This window comes from Eschrichtius robustus, chromosome 18 (assembly GCF_028021215.1).
Source record: "Eschrichtius robustus isolate mEscRob2 chromosome 18, mEscRob2.pri, whole genome shotgun sequence".
Lineage (NCBI taxonomy): Eukaryota > Metazoa > Chordata > Mammalia > Artiodactyla > Eschrichtiidae > Eschrichtius > Eschrichtius robustus.
The window spans coordinates 12,273,829-12,297,131 of NC_090841.1; the positions used below are offsets into that span (position 1 = coordinate 12,273,829).

General features: G+C 36.4%; 1 protein-coding gene across 3 annotated transcripts in view; it reads left to right on the forward strand.

Moving 5' to 3' along the window:
• NBEA (neurobeachin) overlaps positions 1-23,303 on the forward strand; it is a 607,091-nt gene that overhangs the window by 570,074 nt on the left and 13,714 nt on the right. Inside the window, exons 49-54 of one of the 3 annotated variants that reach the window (XM_068526405.1) lie at positions 14,240-14,302; positions 14,627-14,716; positions 17,145-17,337; positions 18,918-18,989; positions 20,884-21,039; positions 21,568-21,738. In XM_068526405.1, coding sequence (XP_068382506.1) covers positions 14,240-14,302; positions 14,627-14,716; positions 17,145-17,337; positions 18,918-18,989; positions 20,884-21,039; positions 21,568-21,738 — 745 coding nt within the window. The remainder of the gene's footprint in view (positions 1-14,239; positions 14,303-14,626; positions 14,717-17,144; positions 17,338-18,917; positions 18,990-20,883; positions 21,040-21,567; positions 21,739-23,303) is intronic. The other 2 variants (XM_068526406.1, XM_068526407.1) reach the window with 2 other exon arrangements.

Genomic DNA, 23,303 nt, shown 5'->3' on the forward strand with positions numbered 1-23,303 from the left:
AAACTCCAACTAACCTAAGGAAGATGATTTTTTTTTTAAAACTTCTTTATTGAAGTATAATTGCCTTACAATGGTGTGTTAGCTTCTGCTTTATAACAAAGTGAATCAGTTATACACATACAATATGTTCCCATATCTCTTCCCTCTTGCATCTCCCTCCCTCCCACCCTCCCCATCCCACCCCTCTAGGTGGTCACAAAGCACCGAGCTGATCTCCCTGTGCTATGCGGCTGCTTCCCACTAGCTATCTATTTTACATTTGGTAGTGTATCTATGTCCATGACACTCTCTTACCCTGTCACATGATGATTTTTTAATGCCTTAATCAACACTGATTTAAAGGAGAAACATTTAATATACAAAAATCTACATATGTCCCTTTTTAAAAAAAAAAGTATATATATATATATATATATATATATATATATATATATATATATATATATATATATATATATATCCCATAATCTGCCTAGAACTTTGAGCTTTGAAGTTAGTGCTAAAATTTGAGAAATGGCTTGAGGTTATTGATTCATTCTTCCTTGACAGGTGAAATCATGAAGCAGCACTAACCACAGCAATTATGGCATTAAAATGTCAAGAAATTAGAGGTCAGAATAACAGATAATTTTCTTCTCTATGTCAGATTTAAAATTGACATTCTTTGACAGCTTAGGATCTCTGGCTGAGAAAAATATGACAGCTTAACTTATTTTATACTTGTACAGCAGTAATTGATAATAAACTTTATCATGACAGCCTCTGGGCAGAAACATGACAGGAACCGTTCTGGTACAAAGCTCTTCGTAATATGTAAACACTAGATCTGTTGGATATTAGATATTATTTAAATTGTCTTAAGTCTTAGCTTTTATCATAATCTTCTAGACACTTTTTTTCATAGATAAGCTCATCTGACTATTTGAGCAGTATTTTTTAAACATGATACTGAATATCTTTCTTATCCATTTTTACATATTAATAAAAATTACGTGATTTGCTTTATATTTCTACTTACCAAATGATGGCCAAGAACTTTATCCTATGACCTGCTTGGGGAATAAGCTGTTCTGGTTTGTAAGTGTCTGGTCCCATGGTTTTCTAACTCCTTGCTACTCAAATATGGTCCATAGACCAACAGTATCAGCATCACCTGGGAACTTGTTAGAACTTCAGACTCTACTCTCAGGCCTCCCTGACCTAGTAAATCAGCACATGCATTTAAGGAAATCCTTGGGTGACTTGTTTGAGACATTACAGTGTAAGAAGCACTGCTCTACTAAAGGTGTGTTAGAATGATCTGGAAAGCTTTTTTCTTTTTTTTTTCCTACAAAAGTAGAGAGAATGATACAATGAATCCTCTGGGTGTTCTTATCACCCAGTTTCAAAAATTTTAACTCTTATTTCACCTATATCCTCATCGCCACCCCCATTTACTATTTTCAAATACACATGCCATATCCATCTAGCCCCATCCACTCTCCATCCCCCCCTCCTCCATCTAGAGTGTATCTCAGAATATCCAGGGAGAGAGTTCAAGCAGGTTTATTTTGAAAAAAATTCTCTAGGAATGTTAAAACAACAGAATACTTACTTAGCTTTAGAGATGATATTCTTCTTACTTCTAAAATAATTTTTTTAACTGTAGGGGACTTTAATGTGCATTTCCATTTTACTAATTTAAACTGTAAGGTTTTCTTTCTATTTCGTTTATGCTTTTGAATTTGTTAAAACTTTCAACTCAGTAAAACTTCCAGTAATTATAGGGAAAATTTTAAGGTAGCTTTAAGAAATCTTTATCAGTCATTTTTTTGAATCATTTGTTCTAATCGCTTTCCAGAAAACATAAATTTTATCAATTTCTGGGAGTTCCAAAGGCACTAGGAGATTATGCCATAGTTAATAGTTGGTTAGTAGAGATTACAGATTAAATGCCACAACAATTATTAACTGTACTCTTATGATGAGTGAAAAATATTTTATTCTAAAATTGTTCTTAAAAATTATCACTCTTACCGTCATGGATATAATTACTCAGCCTGTCTGCCTCAGAGTATGATTCTGTGGTAACTAGCAGTCAATGAAAGATGGTGGAAAGATGGAAATCAGATAATAGGTTATATCACAGCCCCAACATTATTATTTGAATGACATAAATAAGTCACTTTAATGTACCTTTGTTTAACCACCTAAAATATGATAACAGAAATGATATCTAACTCATAGGACTGTATTTGAGGATCATATGAGAAAAGATATGTAAAAATACTTTGTAAACTATAAAGCACTACCATGGACATTGATTATTACTACCCCAAAACATAATTAAATGAAGTATCTTGGAAGAACTTCTGTTTTAATAATTTATTCCTCTATAGCGTCATATCTATAGTCGACACTGCCAAGCTGAAAAATGATTTAACTGACTTCTCTTTGACAGTGAAAGGTATACACATAAGCCTACCATAAAAGGCTGTTTCGCTGGCAAATTATTAGAACATATGGGCCATGCAACATTTATTTATTTATACATATATACTCATTTATCTATTTATGCTGGGAATATCAAAACATTAAATACATTTTAATGTTACCAGTAGTCATAAAAATGTGGTATTTTTAGTCTGATTTTCTGTTACTAGTATTTCTTAGTCTCAGGCTACATTTTCTTCGTTTATCTCTTTCTTTGATCTGACAGGGATAACAAAGTAGTCCTTTGGATCTGCTATGGTGAAAATATGCCCATAGGAAGTAGAATAGATCACTTCAGTTTTCACTTTATTTTCTTGATGAAACATTCCTTGCTACTACAGAGAAATGACATGATAGGTCTGTCAAGAACCAACAAGACAGATGTGTCTTTAACCAAAACATCTGCAATGCTGGCTTTCCTAGAAGACGAACTCATAAAATTCATAAGGAAAAAAATTAACCCACTTTTCGTCTTGATGATGTAAATGAAGGAATTTATAGTGACAACACTGATGACCTCTACAATCACTGCTTATTCTTTCTGTGAATTTGTTATCCCTACTCTTTTCCTTCCCCCATTTCTGACTTCTTTCTTTGATCTGACAAGGGATAACAACACCCCCTCCTGCATCGCTTGAGTGGGTTGTAGCACAATATTGTCTATTTACCGGTGCCATGATGCCTAATTGTCTTCAGATGAGGGAGGTTCAGGGTTCTTCTCCTAGGCAATTATTCTGAGACGTGATGGCAACAAATAATCAACAAAAGTGCTGATAAAGATTTCTTAAACCATCTTAATTTTCCCCCCTATAATTACCAGAAATTTTGCTGAGCTAAAAATGTTAGCAAATTCAAAAGCCAAATTAAAATAGAAAGAAAAACCCTACATTTTGAATTATCAGAGTGAAAATACACATTAGGTATTATTTACATTTAAAGAATCATTTTGGAAACAACAAGAATATTATGATCCCTAAAACTAGTAAGAGTATAAGTTCAAATATATCTGTTAATGTGCTTCTCATCCACGGCAATAAGGCATGCATTGAGATGATTCAATGAATAAAGTTTCTATATAGAAATTAGTATCAAGGAAATTAATGACATTTAATTTTGATAAGTGACTGAATCTTTAATTTAGGTTTATCTTTTCTCCTAATTACTGCAATCCTTAGCTAGTCCATGGTCATCAATCATCCATAGAGAAGCATAAATAATGCAGTTAGTCAAAGAGGGATGTGTGTCATTTATGTGAGATATGCTTTTTCCCCTCGTTGTGTTATTTTTATTGTGTGGTGCTGAGAATGCTAATTATTGATTTTCAGAAATTAACAGCAAATGCTTTTACAAGCATCTAAAGTCATATTTTACACAAGGAAGAAGGGTGAAAATTGCAGCCTGCTGTTTGTAATAGAAATAGCTGGAAGGGCTTTCCTTATCTTCTATTAACATAGATTTCAGTTATATTACACAGTTGTTACCTTAGCATAAATTAACAATTATTCAAAACATATTGCATGCTTCAGTTTGTTGAAGTGGATATTACTCAAGCTAAGTACATAAACATTTCAGTTAGATGTTTAGGACTCGTTTTTAAGTGTTCTAAACATATTGATAATGAGCCTATTTAAAGCCATTTGATCTCAATATAGTATATCTAAATTACTGTTTCCCATTTATGTCAAAATCAGAGAAGAGCATTTTGTTCTGCCAGATACATGCAATACTATTTTTAATTTGAATTTAGTTTAATAAAAGTGTATGATTTCATTTTGTAATGTTTATACCAGCACCTGGTGAACCTTTGTCTTGATATCTTCCCACATACCAAATAAATCTATTTCAGCTTTATTATTTTCTTTCCATAATCAGACACCCCAAGTGAACTTATTTCATGTAGTGAAGAAAGGTCACCACCTGTACTACTGCTTCTCTCCCTCCCCCCCGCCTCCACCACCACCATCTCCTCAACCTCCTTCCCTCCCCCATTTCCTGAATCAGACAGCACAGAGTTTGCTTTATATAAATTTATTCATCGAGGGAGAATTTGGCAGGGATATTGTACTGTTTCCTCTCACATATCATTAAACATTTCTGGGCTGAGTCTTCTACTATGTACTATTGAATGATCAACCCAAAAGTGGGCAAAGAACCAAAAACCTGGAAACATCCTTAAGATATCATCTGCTAAAACCCTTGCTTCCAGGTAGGTCAGTCTCTAAATCATCCGGAACAGAGTGTTTCAGTTTCTTTTTTCTGTTTTTGAGGATTAACAAGTATAGACTGTAAAAAGACTCCATGGCCTCCCCCAAGAAGCTTATGACAGTGTTTATCCCCCAGATATTCTAAATCCTCAACGAAAATGTCTCTTGCTTGGATGTAATCACCTTCTGGTCAGTCCTACCTGGAAATGAAGGAAAAGCTAACCAGCATTTTTCTTATATATTATACCTAATACCAATCCTAGTTGTATCAGTCAGGATCTCAGCACATTACCCTTTCAAAGGGATAATGAAGACCCCAAAAAAGATATCCAAATGGTCAAGAAGAACAGGGAAAGATTCTTAACATCACCAATCATTAGGGAAATGCAAATCAAAACCCCAGTGAGGTAACACCTCACACCCATTAGGTTGGATACTGTCAAACAAACAAACAGACAATAGCAAGTGTTGGCAAGGATGTGGAGAAATTGGAACCCTTGTACACTACTGTAAGAATGTAAAATGGTGCAGCCTCTCTGGAAAACAGTATGGAGGTTCCTCCAAAAAATTAAAAAGAGACCTACCATACGATCTAGCAATTTCACCCCTGGTTGTACATGCAGAAGAATTGAAAGCAAGATTTCAAAGAAATATTTATACACCCATGTTCACAGCAGCATTATTCACAATAGCCAAAGGGTAGAAGCAACCCAAGGGTCCATCAGCAGATGAATGGATAAAAAAATATGGCATAAACAGTGGAATATTATTTCACCTTAAAAAGGAAGGAAATTCTGACACATGCTGTAACAGGGATGAACCTTGAGGATGTTATGCTAAGTGAAATAAGCCTGTCACAACAAGACAAATTACTATATGATTCCAGGTACCTAGAATAGTCAAAATCATAGAGACAGAAAGTAGAAGGGTGGTTTCTGGGGGCTGGGGGAAGGTGAAATGAGCAGTTGTCTAATGGGTACAGAGTTTCAGTTTTTCAAGATAAAGAGAGTTCTAGAGATTGGTTGCACAATAATATGAATGTATTTAACACTACTGAACTGTACACTTAAAAATGGTTAAGATGGTAAATTTTACGTTGTAAAATTTTATGTGATAAATATTACCAAAATTTTAACAGATTTTAAAGGGATAATGAAGAGTTTAATAATAGTCCTATTTACAAAAATATAGGGCAGGATAAAGTGGATGACCAAGGGAAGGCGAAGCCTCCAGGGGTTAACATCTGGGTACCGCACCTAGGCCTGAGGGTATAAGGGCAGGGGGCTATTGCCAGAGCCTGGCAGGAGAAGTAGCCCTAGGTGGGTGGTCGCCCATCAGGATCTGTGGCGTTAGGTAGAGAAATGCAACCCAGCCACTGCCAAACTATGACTTGGCAATGAGGGAACATACAATAAATACTTCACCTTCCTATCTTTTGTCCTGACTTCTCAGTGGCTAAACCCAGTGGGAAGCCAGAGAGCCAGGGAGTACCAGTGATGCAGTCCCTGGAGACCATCTCCCAGGGGCAAGATGTTCCCCTGAGTTAGTCACCACTTCTCTGTTCCCCTGAGTTAGTCACCACTCTAGGGGGAGCAGACTTATTTAAGGCATCCAGGGGAGGAAAACCACTACCTGCTACATTAAAATACATGTACTTTTTCTACCTGACTTGACTTATCTTTAAGTAGAAAAATTGAGTGAGCTTGCCACCACTGGCACTGACCTAATATTTTTTTTAAATGTTCTGGACAGAGCTTTTTCTATCTAGAGGATATGGTGCTTGTTTTTTCACATTCATTTGTTAAGTCAATTATGTAATATCCTTATAATTCATCATTCCAAGGAGGAAACGGGAATCAGCAGGGGGATGTCTCCTCTCTCTTTTTTTTTTTTTTTTTTTTATACCAAAAGAATAAAACCAAGCACTGAGGCAGATAAATGAGCAAATTAGAAACCCCCTTCCTCAAATATCATCTAACATAGTCTGATAGTTAAAGCAAATGCGGTTCTTTTTTACTTGGGTTACTAAATATTTGTTTAAATATTCTCATAATTTTGCTAGTATAGGCTTAGCCTTAATGCAGTCGATTGTTAAAACAAAGGAAACATCTTGGTTCTTTTATTTTGTAGTTTCTATGAAAAACTAGAAGCAGTTGAATATAAAATATCATTTTAATTTTTTGTATAGTTAAATGTTTATAAGGCAAGAAATAATAAAGTTCAGGTAGCATTTGCTTGATTTATTTTGCTCCTGTTTTTCCAGCATTAAAAAGTAATGCTTTATATGATCTCGTTTTATTACAACAATAAACCAGAAGCAAAAGCTTATCACTTAAAATACATTCTGCCATTAAGCAATCCTTCTTTTTATTATTTCAGACTTCTCAAGATTCCATATTTTTTCCTACTTGATATAGAATTGGTAGAATTGGAGGTAGAACAGAAGTGATAAAAATCACATATATTTTTAACTGTACGTCGAAGTTGTATTTTCTAGTCAAACAAAAAAAAGAATATCCACTCTCAAGCATTAAAGTAAAATCATTCTAAGTAAGAGCTGTACACTGAGATACACACAGTACTAAGGAAGTTTCTTGAAAATCTTTCTGTGTGTTCCCAAGCTTTTATTATTTTTTTCTTGAATTTTCTGAAACTTGTCGATAATTGACTGGTAATTTGGACATAGTCTGATATTTTGCATTGTGGATAGCATAGCCTATAGTACTTTATAAAATACTGATTTTTTGGAAAACCGTTTAAAAGATTGTACAGACCAAGAGAAATGGATGAAATAGGTCATTTGACAGCCTACCTTATTAGCTTCCTCACACTGTCTCTCTCATGGCACTTAGACCTGATGGCATTTCATCTGAAAAGCAATACTAAATTACATTTGCAAAAAAAGACTAGAAGTTGTAAAGATTCTATGGGAGAAAAATGTATCTGGGCTAAATTCACCTGCACTGAGGAAAAGAGGACGTTAATCAAGTTTTTAGCTAGTGCATACCAGGGAAGGTGTAAACAGACAACTAGTCTACACAAAGGGAAGGAGAAAGCACATTTGTTCACCTAATTTCTGTCTTTTAGAATATTTTGAATTTATCATTAATTTGAACATCGTTCTAAACTATGACTTAGCTGTCACCACATTTACTTTTACCTTGGCTGTGAAGTCTTTTGTATTAATAGGCATACATATAACACACATACACCACAGCATGTTCCCTTCCTTTTCTGAGAATTTAATCCCAAACTTGTATCTTTGTTCATAGAGGGGGTAGAACTTTCTTGGGAGGAAAGGTAAGAAGGGGGAAAAAAAAAGCAATTAAGCAAGAGGTGCAGCAGGTCAAAGGAATAAGGCGTATGTCACAGCCATTGTGAACACATATGGCCCGTTTGTGCAAATTTAAAAAGCCACCCTCTTTAGAAGGATAATTACAAAAGGTGCTCCTTCCTCTGGCAATTAGGGTTGATTCTATCACTCATTTGTCCCCCAAGTGGGCACCTTTGTACGTGGCATCAATGCCACAGCCATACACAGTGCCCCTGACCTGTGGGGAAGATGAAAAACTAGAGAGAGCTCCTTGAGAATAAGTGAGAAAAAGGAGAGCTGAATGAAGGCGTGGGTAATTCTGTAACTTGGCAGGTGGGTCCTGGAGGATTTTTCAAAGCGAGCCTAACAAGGCTAAGGAAGGGGACAATCAGAAGGTAGGGAAGGGACAAGAGGGAAGCTGTCCCTAATGGGAACTTTCCCTAGAAGGAGCTTTATATTACATATAAGCAGGTGAAACTGAGTTGTGTGTCATATATGTGTATGAAATCTGAAAATCACATGTACTGTTCACATGTGCTTATATTCTCCTAAGCATAATTCAGTTCACATTTTCTTCACTTCTCTGCCTTCCCCTGCAGAATTCTGTGTTTTGGAACTTCCTCCAAGGTGTTAAAAAAAAGTCCTTTTTTTCCCTCTAATTTTATAACCTACCTATTTCTTTTCCTTTTTTTTAAATTGAAGTATAGTTGATTTATAATGTTGTATTAGTTTCAGGTGTATAGCAAAGTGATCCAGTTATATATACATGTATTTTTTTTTCAGATTCTTTTCCATTATAGGTTATTATAAGATACTGAATATAGTTCCCTGTGCTATACAGTAGGGCCTGTTGTTTATCTATTTTATATGTAGTAGTGTGTACCTGTTAATCCCAAACTCCAAATTTATCCCTCCCTCCCTTCACCTACCTATTTCTTGACAGATTTTAGCTGGGAAGAAAAATAAATGCTAAATACATGATGACTGCTTTAATTAAATATTCACAGGATAATTTTTATAAGAATAAGCAAGAATCGATGCAACAATTAAAATTTAAATCTCTTGACTAACTTTCTCTCTGAAAAATTCCTGGTGAAGAAGTAAAGTGGTATTCTTTATATAATTATCGGACACAAATGAGTTTGACATGTAAGGGTTTCAGCATATCAGTGCCCTAAAAGTCCACATAGTCTAAATCATTGCTCTATTTACAGCTTGACCTTTGCATTCTGCGTTCACAAATGCTTACAGATACTCAAAATCAGCACAACCACTTTGGAGAACAATTTAGCAGTAAAACTAAACATTCCTACCCTATGACTCAGCAACCCCATACCTAGGTATACACCCGGCAGAAATAACTACTCACTTCCCTCGAAAGACATGTACAAGTATTTTCTAAGCAATTTTATTCATAATAACCTGGAACTGTTAACAACCCAAATGTCCATCAACAGGAGAATTGATATATTGTGGCAGTTAATACAATGGAATACTAAATAGCAAAAAAAAAAACTATTGACACACAACAATAAGGAAGTATGTCACAGACTTTATGTTAATCCAAAAAACAAAGGGTAGACACAAAAATATATATTTTACAATTCCATTCATCAGAAGTTCAAGAACAGAAAAAATAGTGATGATAAACATCAAAATAGTGATCAGCTTGGCAGATGGTGAGGCGTGGGGGTAATTGGCTGGGAGGGGAAAGAGGGAATCTATATACTCCCATGTAGCCGCTACCCAGATCAAGACATGGAACCTTCCCATTTCATTCCAAAGCCCTCTGTCTTGATCTGGGTGGTGGTTATAAGGGGGAGAAAATACACACACACACACACACACACACACACACACACACATTCATCAACCTATACACCTAAGATTAGTGTACTTTATGTCTTCCTTGAACCTCAAAAAAATATAAATAGATAGATAGCAAGTTCAGCAATCGCAAAGGCCTAATGTTATTATTTAAGTATAAGCAGATCCATATTTTCATGTTATCCCACCAAAGAGTTGTCCACCAATGAATACATAGTCTTTCCTTTTATAAATCAGCAAAGGTTTTGTCAGTCACATGTTTTAAAATCTAGTGTTTAAAGCCTATTACTTACGTTAGATTTGTATGAAATATGTAAGACTCATAATATCGGTGACTGTTATATGTAAAAAGTTACTGTAACTTGTTGATTCTAAGATGTACATCATTGTTGTATCTCCAAATCCAAATCACAGTGTGTCTTACCTTCAACAGTGCATCATCTTTTAATTGGCATCATTTTGTACTTCCTCATCGTATATAAAATAATGATGCTTCAATAATGGATAACATCTTAGACTCAATGAAGCAAGTTAGGTTTACAGACTTATTTCCCAAGGTTTACAACTCATGAGCTCCCACATACAATGTTAGTTCATCCTTTCTTCACTGGGAAGTGCAATAGATACATAAAGCAATAGATTTCTTGTAACTCAAACTAAAGTTTTGGTATTAGATATTAAAAGGATTCACAAATGCTGATGTCTATGGAGGTCAGACAGGGAATAAACTAGTGAAGCTGGCCAGATGGCAGCGCATGCATGGGTCACATGAGTGGTGGGTGTTAAAAAAGAGTCTGTGCTTCTGACGAGTGTTGCCATGAAGGAATGCTAATGAGGTAATGTCAGATCTTCTGATTTTTTTCTGAGAGAAGCCAGAAAATCCAAATTACTGTATGAAATTTCCCAACCTATAAATGTTGGCTCAAATAGAAACCATGTCTGTGAGCTGAATCTAGCCCATGGGATGCCATTGTGTGACATCTGGCTGAATGTAAGCCCCTATGGCATCCTGGCTAGAATGTAACCTCTACAAGAGCAGGAATCTCTATCTGTTTTGTTTGATAAGTATCAGAGCTCTGTAGAAGGGTACCGGGTACTAGTAGATACTCAATAAATATATGTTTTATGAATAACATTAAGTCTCTCTGACTCATGCAGAACAATATATAGAGAAATAGAAATATGTAGAATTTTCTAAGATACCATTTCTTAATATAGAAATTATTAAATTTAATATTTAAATTATTAAATGGATACTATAGAAAGAATCCACCTTATAATTAACTGTAAGTAGTTGTTTAGGATTTTTTACTTGATATATTTGGAAAAATTGTATTAATGGAAAAATTCCATTATATGACAAAAAATTCCGTATAGCAAAAACTCATTTTATGGTGTTATCCAGCTAATTTCTACTTAACCTTCAAACCTTAGCTCATGTTCTTTTTCTGGAAGTCCCTTTCCTAACAGCCCTGCTCTTCCCCCCCCCCCCCCCCCGCCCCATTCTCCACCTGAGTTTCAGTCCATTACTCCTCCGGGCTCCCTGGCCTTCTGGGCTGGCCTCCCCCATGGTCCTACCTACCATGTGCCCTGATGTCCTCATCTCATGTCCCTATGGGCTGAAAACTTCCGGAGGGCAGTCTGCTGTCTGATTTTATATCCCTTGGTGTGAAGTAAATATTCAACAAATGTCCGTTAACTGAATTGTTTTTGTGGTACTGAATTGCAAGAGTAAAGAACTCTGAAGTTTTCTCTGCTACTGTGCTTTTCTCTTTTCAGGCTACATTTCAGTTTTGCCCAAATGCCCTACCATTTCCCCACTTCTGTATTCAAACATTTTTTGACTCTGTAGGACGAAATCACAGCCCTGACCTGCAGAGATTCACAGTCTGAGCAAACAGACACACGTAAGGAATTATGTGTTGAATTCCATGATAAAGGGGAAAATATGCTGTGAGAATATGGAGGCCATTGATTATGATTTAGGAAGGATTTCTGGGAAGGATTTAGAACCCTGCCCAAGGTTAGCATGAAAGGAGGCATCTTCTCCTCCATCATAACAACTACTCAGTTGCTGTGCATCATAGGTTGCAGCATGGGCTGTGTATATCTCCGGGCACGCGTCCATACAAAGTACCTCCCTTTTTTTTTTAATTTCTAAAAGGATTTAATATGTTTAAAGAAATGAAATAGACAATCAAAAATATGAGCTGGTGACAGAGAGATGAAGCCATAAAAATTTATCAGTTTTTTTTTCCTTTTCTGCTCTACAGTAGTTTTATTCGTATCTCTGTTCAAAGCCCAACCTCACCATGGAAAACAATATTTTTCTCTTTGTCAGCATCACTTTTTAAAAAAATCAAAATCTTCAAACATATACAAAAGTAGAGAGAATAATATAACAAATAATAATATAACAAATATCCATTTGCCCAATAACAATAGTCAGCAGTAATACCTCCCTTCCTGATGAAAAAAAAGACATTGATGACTTCCTAAAAGTGGGGGAGCACAGAAAGCATATGACAGGGGGAGCCAGTCAGGAAAGTCAGTAGGTGCTCACTTCCCATTCAAATATTTTAATAGACTTAGGGGAGACAGCATGCTTTTTCAAGATTGGAAAGACCTGTGCAATTTAAAATCAGAGGGCAAGGAATTATTAGAAAGCAGGACTACACAATAGCTGAAAGATAAATACTGGAATAAGAACCTTTAGGTAGATCACAGGAAGAGGGATTCAGTTTAGTCTTAAAATAAATAAATGTTGAATGTTGGGAATCGATTGTCTTAATGCAAGGGTGAGATTGACCACAACTTGAAATTTACCTTGATGCCATTTGAGAGCCATTTAAGATATGTATGTGTGTGTGTATTGTGCCTCAGTCCAAAAGGATCAGAGGCAGGACCTACTGAAGAGAACCGTACAGAAGATTTCTGGAAATTAAATCTGTTTCAGAACATTTTCTAATGTAATTTTGATATTTCCCTTCCAGAAAAAAAAGTCAAGCAAAACATGTTTGTTGATTCATTCTTTCTGTGAGCATTTAAAGGCTACCTACTAAATGCAAGGCACTGATCTAGAGATTTAAATGTGTTTGATTTTACTTCTTTCTCCCTACCCCCAACCTGGTCCTCTATCTGGAGGAGGAAAAACACAAGCAATGGTATCTATTGCTAGACAGATTTAGTTCATGATACATTAAGCTAGGTATTGGACATTTTCTAACTAGGGCAGCTTTAACAATACAATGAGTACTTTTTTTGATTTTCAAATAATTCTCAAAGAGTTTATTGTTCAGAATGTGAACCTAACCAGAAATGGTCTCTCCCCCCTTTCTAATCATAAATCTTGCATTGGGGAGATAAAGTATGATGGTATCTATGTGAGTACAATTTAGTGAAATAGTCACACTTCACATATGAGTGGACACATGCAAATAAATGTATACATTAAAACTGGACAGCACGTAAAGAGATTTAATAACTCGTCCTGTTGCCTCTGCAAGTAAAAGAACCAAAACTCCATTTATGCAATTGCTAAAATATGGCAGATAATGATGCATTCATGTTTAATATTGCTAATAAATTTGAAAATTCACATTTTTATTGATAAACGTTTTCTTGAAATGCAGTCTAGGAGGACAGATTATTAAATTTAAAGACTTTATAAATGAGAATTGTAGATAGTGACGGGATTACTAGCAGTGCTGTGTCGAGAGCCACCTACCACCTTACCTGACTCCCAAGCACTCAGCAATGACTTTCGAATTTCACTTTTATGTGCAACCACAGTGCACACAATTTTAGGGGAAAAATTAGCATGGTAACAGAGTAATAATCATAGTAAATATTGTGCTTCTCCTTGTTGACTTAAATTACATACTCACAATATTTCAGAAAAATATTTCTGTTAGTCTAGCTTAATATATTGAAATTTTTCCCTGTAGAATTTATGTATAGAAGAAATACTTAAGTCTCTTATAAGAGTATCTCTTTAACATACACACAAAAAAGGCATATTTTACACTCCAGACAGTCTGAGATCTAGAATTATTTTTATCTATTGGAAGTCACAAAATCTCATTAATATTTCCATCTGCATAGGTTTTAATGACATATTGCATAGGTCAGGATGTCCCAAGAATTATTTCCTCTTTGGGTTAGTTCTTTCTAAATTTTCAGGAAATTTTTGAGAGAAATGAATTCATACCTTATAAATAATATTCCAGGATTCATCTTAGAATAGCATAGCACACTAAAATATATTTTTTGTAGTGAAAGTCTTGCTGTATTTGATTATTATACAAAAGTCTTAATGTTCTTTCTACTGATCGCCCTCTGAATTGGTTAGAACACGTGATTATTTGATTTTATTTTGTATCCTTAGTGGACTTTATGTCTCATTCTTTTTTTTCCCATTAAGATTCCAGAAGCTTATTTCATTAGAGATCCCCATACGTTCCTTCTTACAAAGGACTTTATTAAGGTATATGTGTTGTATTTAGTGTTCAGAGTGTTCTTTGGTCTCTAGCTGCATGCATGCACTCACAGGATAACATTTCCACATTTAACCCCTGCTTCTAAATAAGAATAGTGACTTGGTTCATGGAAGCATGTTTGGAAGGAGAAGCAAAGCTTGTCTACAAAATACTAACACTTGGATGATTTTGCACCCTGGGAGAAGAGCACCCGGTGAATTTTCTGGACTCTTTTCATGGCTGACTTGGGATACACTTGCATTGTCAAAGAGTGTGTTGACCTCTCTCGTTGATGCATATTGATTATGACAATTACTCTCCTTCCCCTGCAGGCCATGGAGGCACAGATACAGAACTTTGGACAAACGCCATCTCAGTTGCTTATTGAGCCACATCCGCCTCGGAGCTCTGCCATGCACCTGGTAAGACATAGCAGCTTGCGGAACATTTTGGACCTGAGTATAGATCAAATAAAATAGTGATTTTTAGCAGCATTTTAAAAGGCTCCTCACTTTATTGGCTAACTCTTCAGCCTCAGTATATACTGATTACCCGAGGGAGAAACAGAGAAAGGAGTAGAGTTCTTACCTTTAAGTTTGGCTTCAACTAGCCCAATTTTGGATTCACAAAAATAGCCATCCTGTCTGTCTATATATGCATCTACATAAACTCCTTTGTACACATGCAGGCTTACAGACACGCACCAGCACTAAAATTAGATTACATTTACAAATTAGAATGGAAATATAATATAAACACAATATGATGCTGCCCAATTTAATCTTTTTGGGCAAGGTGGGGTAGGGGAAGTAGTTCATCTTAAGAAAAGGAAAGAAATATAATTTACAGCCACTTCAGGGAGGCTGTAGAGAAGAGGGGTTAAGAATAAGGGCCTCAGAGCCAGACTTTTGTCAAACACCGTCTCTTGCCACGAACTAATGAATGAATTGGGCAAGATATTTAAGCTCTCTGTTTACATTTCAGCATCTGTAACTGGGGGTAAAAATAGTACCAACCCTGAAAACGTAATGACTCAATACTGAATATTGCACTTAGACCAGCCCCTGGCATACAAGTGCTCGGTAAATGGTAGCTAAAATGTGTCAGCAGCCACAGCAGCTGCTTACATTAAAAGGTTTATTCTCATTTTTCAAAGGAAAAGGTAATATTCTTTTCATTTTAATCTGAATTTTAAAAATCAGTTTTCATAACAAAACAGTCCTTTTTTTCAGTTTTTAGCAAATGGTGAACATTTCCCTCTTTATCTAATTTGAAGAAGGTAAAAATTTTTCCAAGAAGCTACTTTAGAATTTACTTTTTAACTGTGATTTTCCACTAAGTTTTTACTGAAAAAAAAAGAAAAATGTTTGAAGGTAAAAATGTGTTTGCAAAATTAATTACAGTTCATCAGTGTTTCTAGACAGTTATCAAGGCACCAGACACCCTAGTATTGGAATAAAATGCTCCTGAACATTGTCCGTAATATATGTGTAAACAAATGTATCAGTTGTTATTTCATGACGGAAGTATTGTTCTCACCTTTCATTTATTCTATCAGTTACTTAACAAGTTAGTATTGAGCCCCTTCTGTGTGCCAGGCACGACCTTAAGCACTGGCGACACAGAGATAATACATCCTCTACACCTTCAAGGAATTGATAGTTGAACACCTACTGAAACACATAAATGAATGTGTGTGTTTGAAAACGTTTCTTTTCCTCTACAAAACTCGTTTCAGCCCCCTTGATTAGTCACTAATGAACTCTGCTGCTTGAAGTGGGTCCTCGCGTGCAGCCAAGCAAAGAGGCTTTCACCACGTGCGCTGCTCCCATCCAAACACCCAGACACAGTGTAGACGCGGAGCCTCCAGACCTGAGATGAAGCGTTTTTAATAAACTGTCCAAGAGAATATCTCTCACACTTTATTTTATGAAATGCTTTGGCAGAAGAGTTGTATTCCCCTGTTAGTTTTCTCTGTTTAATAATGATAATAAAAATATTTATCCTGGAGAAATGCCCAGTCAGAACTCATTACTTTCCTAGGGGAAATTGTTAGAGACTAAATTGGCATGGAACTGTTTATAAAGAAAATAAGCTTTTTAAGTTTGTGTAGCAGAGGATTCATATATATGTGTATATATAATAGTGAACAATTACAAAACATGCATGAAAGCTAAATAATGGTTATTTCCAGCATCCCTATTTTGTGTCTTTTATGTAATAATGTTTATAGTAATTTATAGTACTAAATAGTAGTTCTTATAGTGTCTACTTTCTATCAAGTCAGATGCTAGATGATTGAGAAACAAAGATTAAAAAAGAGAAGAGAGTGTTATCCCTCAGGAAGCTCACCATCCAGCAGGGGAAGGAGACCGTAGTCATCAGAGCCGCAGCAGAAATGCACACACAGCGCTGACAAGGGAGGCTGTGATATTTTAATTATTTAGACTGTAGCCATGACCCCAGATCAACCAGGTAAAAAATGAAAGAATCAGTTCACTGCATATTTCATGTAAACAGTGTCAGTAACTGACTTGACTGATTTTTCCACCAAACTGATGTTGTAACTGCACTGAATAATTACGCTCCGTCATGTGGACGTATCTCCAACTCCTCATATCGTCTGACGGTACCTAAATTGCGGCTGGTCTTTACTAATCGGGTGTCCTCTCAGCGACTTCGCAGAGTCCCTGCTCGCTTCTCTGTGCCACCCTCTCAGACCAGAGTGCCGACTGCTCGGCTCTTGGTTTGTGCTCTTGCTAGCCTGTTTTAATTTCATTCTCCCCCGAGCTTTCACTAACTGTGTCATTCCTTTTGTTTTCTTTGCTCTCTTCCCTTTCTATTCAACAGTGTTTCCTTCCACAGAGTCCACTCATGTTTAAAGATCAGATGCAGCAGGATGTGATCATGGTGCTGAAGTTTCCATCAAATTCTCCAGTAACGCATGTGGCAGCCAACACGCTCCCCCACCTGACCATCCCTGCGGTGGTGACCGTGACCTGCAGCAGACTGTTTGCAGTGAACCGATGGCACAACACAGTGGGTATGTGTACCTGAGGGAGCCCCTTACTAACGGGTTCTTAGAAGCCGCGCTCCAGGTAAGGTAGGGTAGGCGTGCTGCGGGCTAGCAAGGGCGCCAGATGAGCTGCAGAAAGCGGCAGAGTACATAATTGCCAAACCTAACTGATTAACTCTTGTCTGTCTTATTCACTGCTGCTGTCTTTTAGTGCTGCACAGAATGTTTGGCTAATGGTTAAGGATCCAATAAGTATGTGACAAATTGAAGCAGTCCTACAGATAATTCAGGTCCTCCCACCCTGCCCCCCCAGGGGAAAAAAAAAACACTTTTATCCCATATTAAACAAAAGTGATTTTGAATCTAGATTTTCTAGATGATCGTTTCAAATCCTCTTTCTTCCACTTCATTAATTCGTTTAGGAAATATCTGAATGACCGCTTTGTGTCAGTGGTCCTGGGCACTGGGAGTACAACAGTGAACAAGACGAACAGCATGGCTGTCTCTCTGTGGAGCTTAGAGTCTTTGAGAAAAGACAAAATCTAAATTGTTCAGTGATTTCACGTGTGTTTTCTCCAAACTCATTCCTGAAGTTTCCAGCCAGTATATCTTGAAGTGATAGAATTCTGTCATAAAAGTTATACATATTGATACTTATCTAGCCAGGACAGGAATGGATGTGACTAATTGATTTAGCCGGCCCAGTTCATCACTTAAGATCTCCTTGGAAGCCCAAGGATTCCCATGTCTCTAAGACTGAATGATGAGCCACGCCGAATTCACCTGAATCTTTCTATTCTACTGACTTCTGCATCACTCTGAAAAACCAAACGACTTTTAGCTTAATCTCCTAAGAGTTTCTAAATGCCCCTATTTTATGGTTATTGGCGATATTTTCAACATGAGGTAGAACGACTTCCATTCAATCAGAAATATGCAGCAGACATCTTTTAAAAATAAGACTTTATTCACCGGAGTCTTAGCCTCTAGAAATGTTTTGCATTGAAAGAAAGCTATAAAGAATTGATCTTTTCTTTAGAATTGTTTAAAAGTTTTATATGTTATATAACCACACGTAAAAAATTATGACTAATGAATTCAGTCAAGCTCCAAATATTAATCCTCTGAAAGTAGCTTTTAGGTTAAGATTTTAGGTGTGGCTCAATTTTGTACCTTCAGTTGACTTGTCATCTGTTGAAAGAAGGCCCACTTAGATGGGATCCCCATCTTCCTCTCTGCCTTGACCCAGGTGGACCTGTGCCCATACCCATCCCTACTTGTAGGCATGACCTTTTCTTAGATTTCAGCTCTCTGATGGGTTCAAGAAATTTTGTAATCTTCTACTTTATCCAACTTTTTCTTCTTGTTAAGATAACACTCTTCCCAGCTTTCTCCATCTTAAGTGGAGACTAGCAGTCCCCGCTGTGATGATTTTTTTAAGAGTGTCTACAAAAACATGTAGTGTGACTGAATCATTCTTGCGGTAATTTACCAAATAATTTTTAAGCAAATATATATATTGTATAATCATTATAAAACACTGCTTATTAGGAAATTCCTCCTTTCTGAGAATTTTATGGTCATTTTCTCTTTTAATTAATCTTTAGGCCTCAGAGGAGCTCCAGGTTACTCCTTGGATCAAGCCCATCATCTTCCCATTGAAATGGATCCACTTATTGGTATGTTAGCAACAAAAATACATTTTCATGGATGCTGCCTCTCCACAGATACCTACGTGGTTATTTATCACAAATGATAGTTGAATAATATTTTTTCTGCCACAAATTAATGTGCGGATAACATCAAATTACCATCAAGGAGCTGTGCAAATCATAACATGCCATCTAAGAATTTGTTGGTATTAAACTAATTATTTGTGGCATTTTCTTGGTATTTTAGGAGCTCATTTAGGTTGCTTCTAAACAACGCAAATGATTCCAAACTGTTCTTTCTTTCAGCCTCAACTCTTCCTTAACAACTTTATATTATTTGAAATATATAAGGACTCAAAGCTATTACTAAAGAAAACTAATACTAAAGAATTTCTTTTCTGGAAATCTCCATTCACTAGAGCTAAACATTTTTTTAATTAAAGATTTCATATGAATTGCAAACTCGGGAGCTATAACTATTTGCAGCAGATATTCCAAGTACTTTAAAATAATCACATACACATTTATTAGCTGTGTGATCCAGAGCAAGTGCCTTAATCTCTCTGGGCCTCAGTTTCATGTCTGCAAGATGGTTCCTAATCATGTTCGTTGTGCCTGTCCTCATGGGATCTTATGAGAACTAAATTAGAAAAAAATTGAACATGGTATGAAAAATTATAAAACCATACACAAGTTACGGTATTTTTTTCTTAGATTAATCCACCCTACATCTTTGAACCCAGAAATAGGATGAGAGACAGCCATTTGGGTTAGTTCCTTATACTCCAACACAAAATAGCACTTACATTTCTTTGGGAGAATATACACTTAGGACAAGGAATATTTTTAGAGTTGAGGTCTAGCTGTTTCTCTGCTGAAAAGGCATCGACAGTGTCACGTACAGCTGGAGTGTAACTGTGGAAAAATTAATAGCTGTATTCTAATTAATCAAGGACCAATTACATAGTTTTCAAGAGACTCGGGACGTTTGCTTTCCTTTTCCTTTGCTGTTTTTAAAATTATTTTTTATGTTTTACCTTCTCTAGTAATTACTATTATAGTGTTAGTAGATATCCACAAATAGTAGCACTTAGATTTAATCAGTGTTAGAAAGTGATGTTGATCTTCTACATCTTCATTTTCTGTTTAAGAATTCAGCCCAGGGATTTAGCCTGAAAGGACGGCGTGGGGTAAGGCACAGGCTGGCATACAGACAGGCACCAGGGAAATCAGATGGTGTGTCTGAGTTCCTGACTTTATTCAGATTCAGTCCCAGTGCTACCCACTGATTCTCTGCCTGTCTCTTTCCTCCCCAGTCCCTCTCCCATCTTTCTCATTCCTCTCCTCCCCTGCCAGACCATTCTGGAAAGGCTTCTGTTTGTTGACAATCCAGGTCTTTAAAGCTGCTGACCTAAAGTTCCCTGAGGGGCTGCCTACATAACAACACCCCTCCCACAAATCCCTACTTTCTTCTTTTCGCATGAATTGTAAATGCCATCAGAAAATGACAGATGGAGGCAAATATTAAGACATTTATTTCCTTATGTAACATACTTTATACAATATTTATTCCTCATTATTATTGAACTTGTTGGACACTAATGAACTTGTGCAGGGTGAACATCTATTGAATTTAGTGCATTTAAATATTTTTATTATGTTGTAAATTCACATCTTGAATTCCTCATATCGGTGGAGAACTTAAATTTCCAACAAGTTTTTAATATATAATATGGTTCATAAATAATCACTGCTACTAAAGAGTTTATATTTCTCATGGGGAAATGTTAAAATCTTAATAATCTTATAGCCTTAAGAACCCATTTCTAGGTAAATGAAGCATAAAAGTATTCCTTCTATAAGTGGTTGGTGAAACTCTTGTGGAATCTTTCTTTAAAGTTATTTTTCTATTTATGTTTAGCCAATAACTCTGGTGTGAACAAACGGCAGATCACAGACCTTGTTGACCAGAGCATACAAATCAACGCCCATTGTTTTGTGGTCACAGCAGACAATCGCTATATACTTATCTGTGGATTCTGGGATAAGAGCTTCAGAGTTTATTCTACAGAAACAGGTAAGCTGAGCTATGAAATGCCTTATCCTCTTCAAAATGCCATTTGTTACACCTAAAGCTTCATATGAAATCATACTTAATAATGTAGGCATTTTCATCTTGAGTGCCGAGATTCAAACTAAATGCTCACATTATAAGTAAATGACTACTTATAATTTTATCCACTCTGAACTTCAGTGTGAGCTGAGCCCTGAGTTCATAGGACAACTGGGACTACGGTCCCCTTCCCACAAATCAGGTCCAATAAAAGACCTTAAACCTCCCCTTAGTCTGGCCCAACCCTGAAAAAAAATCATGATTGTGTTATTTTATGTTCTTTTCTTAAGAAGTCCCAAGTGACATTCTTGTATCACTTTTTCAGAAGCAACTCAACAAACCAAATCTGTAGCTAGATTTTGTTACAAAATTACCTTGTAAGTTTGCGAGTCTATAGATTCACTTTTCACAAATCCAGTAAAGTAAAGTTAAGCTTATTACCATTTAAAGAAAAATAGCAAATGAATTTGACCTACCATTTCTGTGTTTCAGGGAAGCTAACTCAGATTGTATTTGGCCATTGGGATGTGGTGACGTGCTTGGCCAGGTCTGAGTCATACATAGGTGGGGACTGCTACATCGTGTCTGGGTCTCGAGATGCTACCCTGCTTCTCTGGTACTGGAGTGGGCGACACCATATCATAGGAGACAACCCGAACAGCAGTAAGTATTTGTCTAGAATTGTCCTACCAGACTAAGAACTCATTTAAACATGTTTTGCTCTTTTAATTTTCCTAATAGTTTTTGCTGATGTTGTAAGGGTTTTAAAATACGAAAGCTTAAGCAGCAAACATCTGTGTTGGAATGTGGCTATATTCAAAGTGTACAAAAGAGCGACCACTATAACCTTCAGCCTGAGGAAACTCCCAGATCCCCTCACATTGACCCTGTGCTCAGCAGCCCTTCCCCAGTCTCCAAATGTCCCCATCCTTCCGAAATTTCCTTCAGTGTCATCTGGTCCATTCAACTTCGTATGATTTCTCTCAGCCAAGTGTAGTCTCTCCCTTCTCTGAATTTCCATATGTTTTATTTGTCCCTCAAGAGGACACTTACTGCTTTCTACCATGGGGTGTAGTAAATATCTGTTTATTTATTTGACAATGACTGAATACCCCCTTCAGTTTAGGCCCTGGTGAGGCAAAGCTGAATAAGATGATTTCTTTGCTTGGTATGATTCCTGAGTGTTTTTTATTCAAAAGTGCTCCTGAAAATATCCTGTAGGAAAAAAATGGGGGGACTGCAGAGTAAAACAATTTTAGAAAACACCGCATATACTCTTACTTTCTATGTGAGCTCTGAAAGCCTTACACAAATAAAGCTGTTGATAACCCACAGTTTCTCAAACATGTTTTCCGTGGAACCTTTTGTTCATGGAAGAGCAGTTATTATTCCTTGGAGCTGCTCTTCTGAGGAAACACTGAAGTGGACCATGAGACCCTCTCTCTGCATCTTAAGTCTCTGGTTCCTGGCATAGTTGCACAAATAATAGGTTTTCAATAAATATTGTTGAATGACTGAAGGACTGGATAAGACATTTCCTAGAAATAATTACTGTCTTTAATTACCAAGCTTTCAATAGTTCACATACACATGTTTCCTGTAAAATAGAGAATGGTTTCTGTAAAGTGTTGATAATGGCAAGTACCTAAGCCAGGATTATTCTAATTATGATTCGTACATTGGGCACAGCTTTAACAGTACTCTAAAATAAACTGAAACATGAGTTTGGGAATATTTGTGATGAAACAGAGATAGGAATTTTCCAGGAACGCTGTGCGCCTGCCACTGAAATACTATAAAAGTAGAGAAGAAAAGACGTGTACAGGACGCTGTGTTGTAACTACATGGCTGGCCCCTTCCAGCCTGTGAGAGAGCTGGGCATGGAAAGCTTCATATATATATGTGTGTATATACATACATACAAACACACACACACATATATATATGTATATGTATATGTATATACATATATATATAAAGGTGGTAGGAGAATGAACTAGATGACCGGGTGACTTATTCTTGTTGCCTATAGCTAGAGGTGAAGAACAGTAAATGAAGAAACTAAAAGTGTATTATGAAGTAGTGTCTCTTAGTGTAGATACTGAATAAGAGAAAGTGCCTCTGCTCTAAGTTGTGAACTAAGATGTGATATTGGTTTGAGGAAAACACATATTCAGTGTTGCTTGATTTCAAACCAGCTCAACTAATTAGCTACCAATTCTACATTA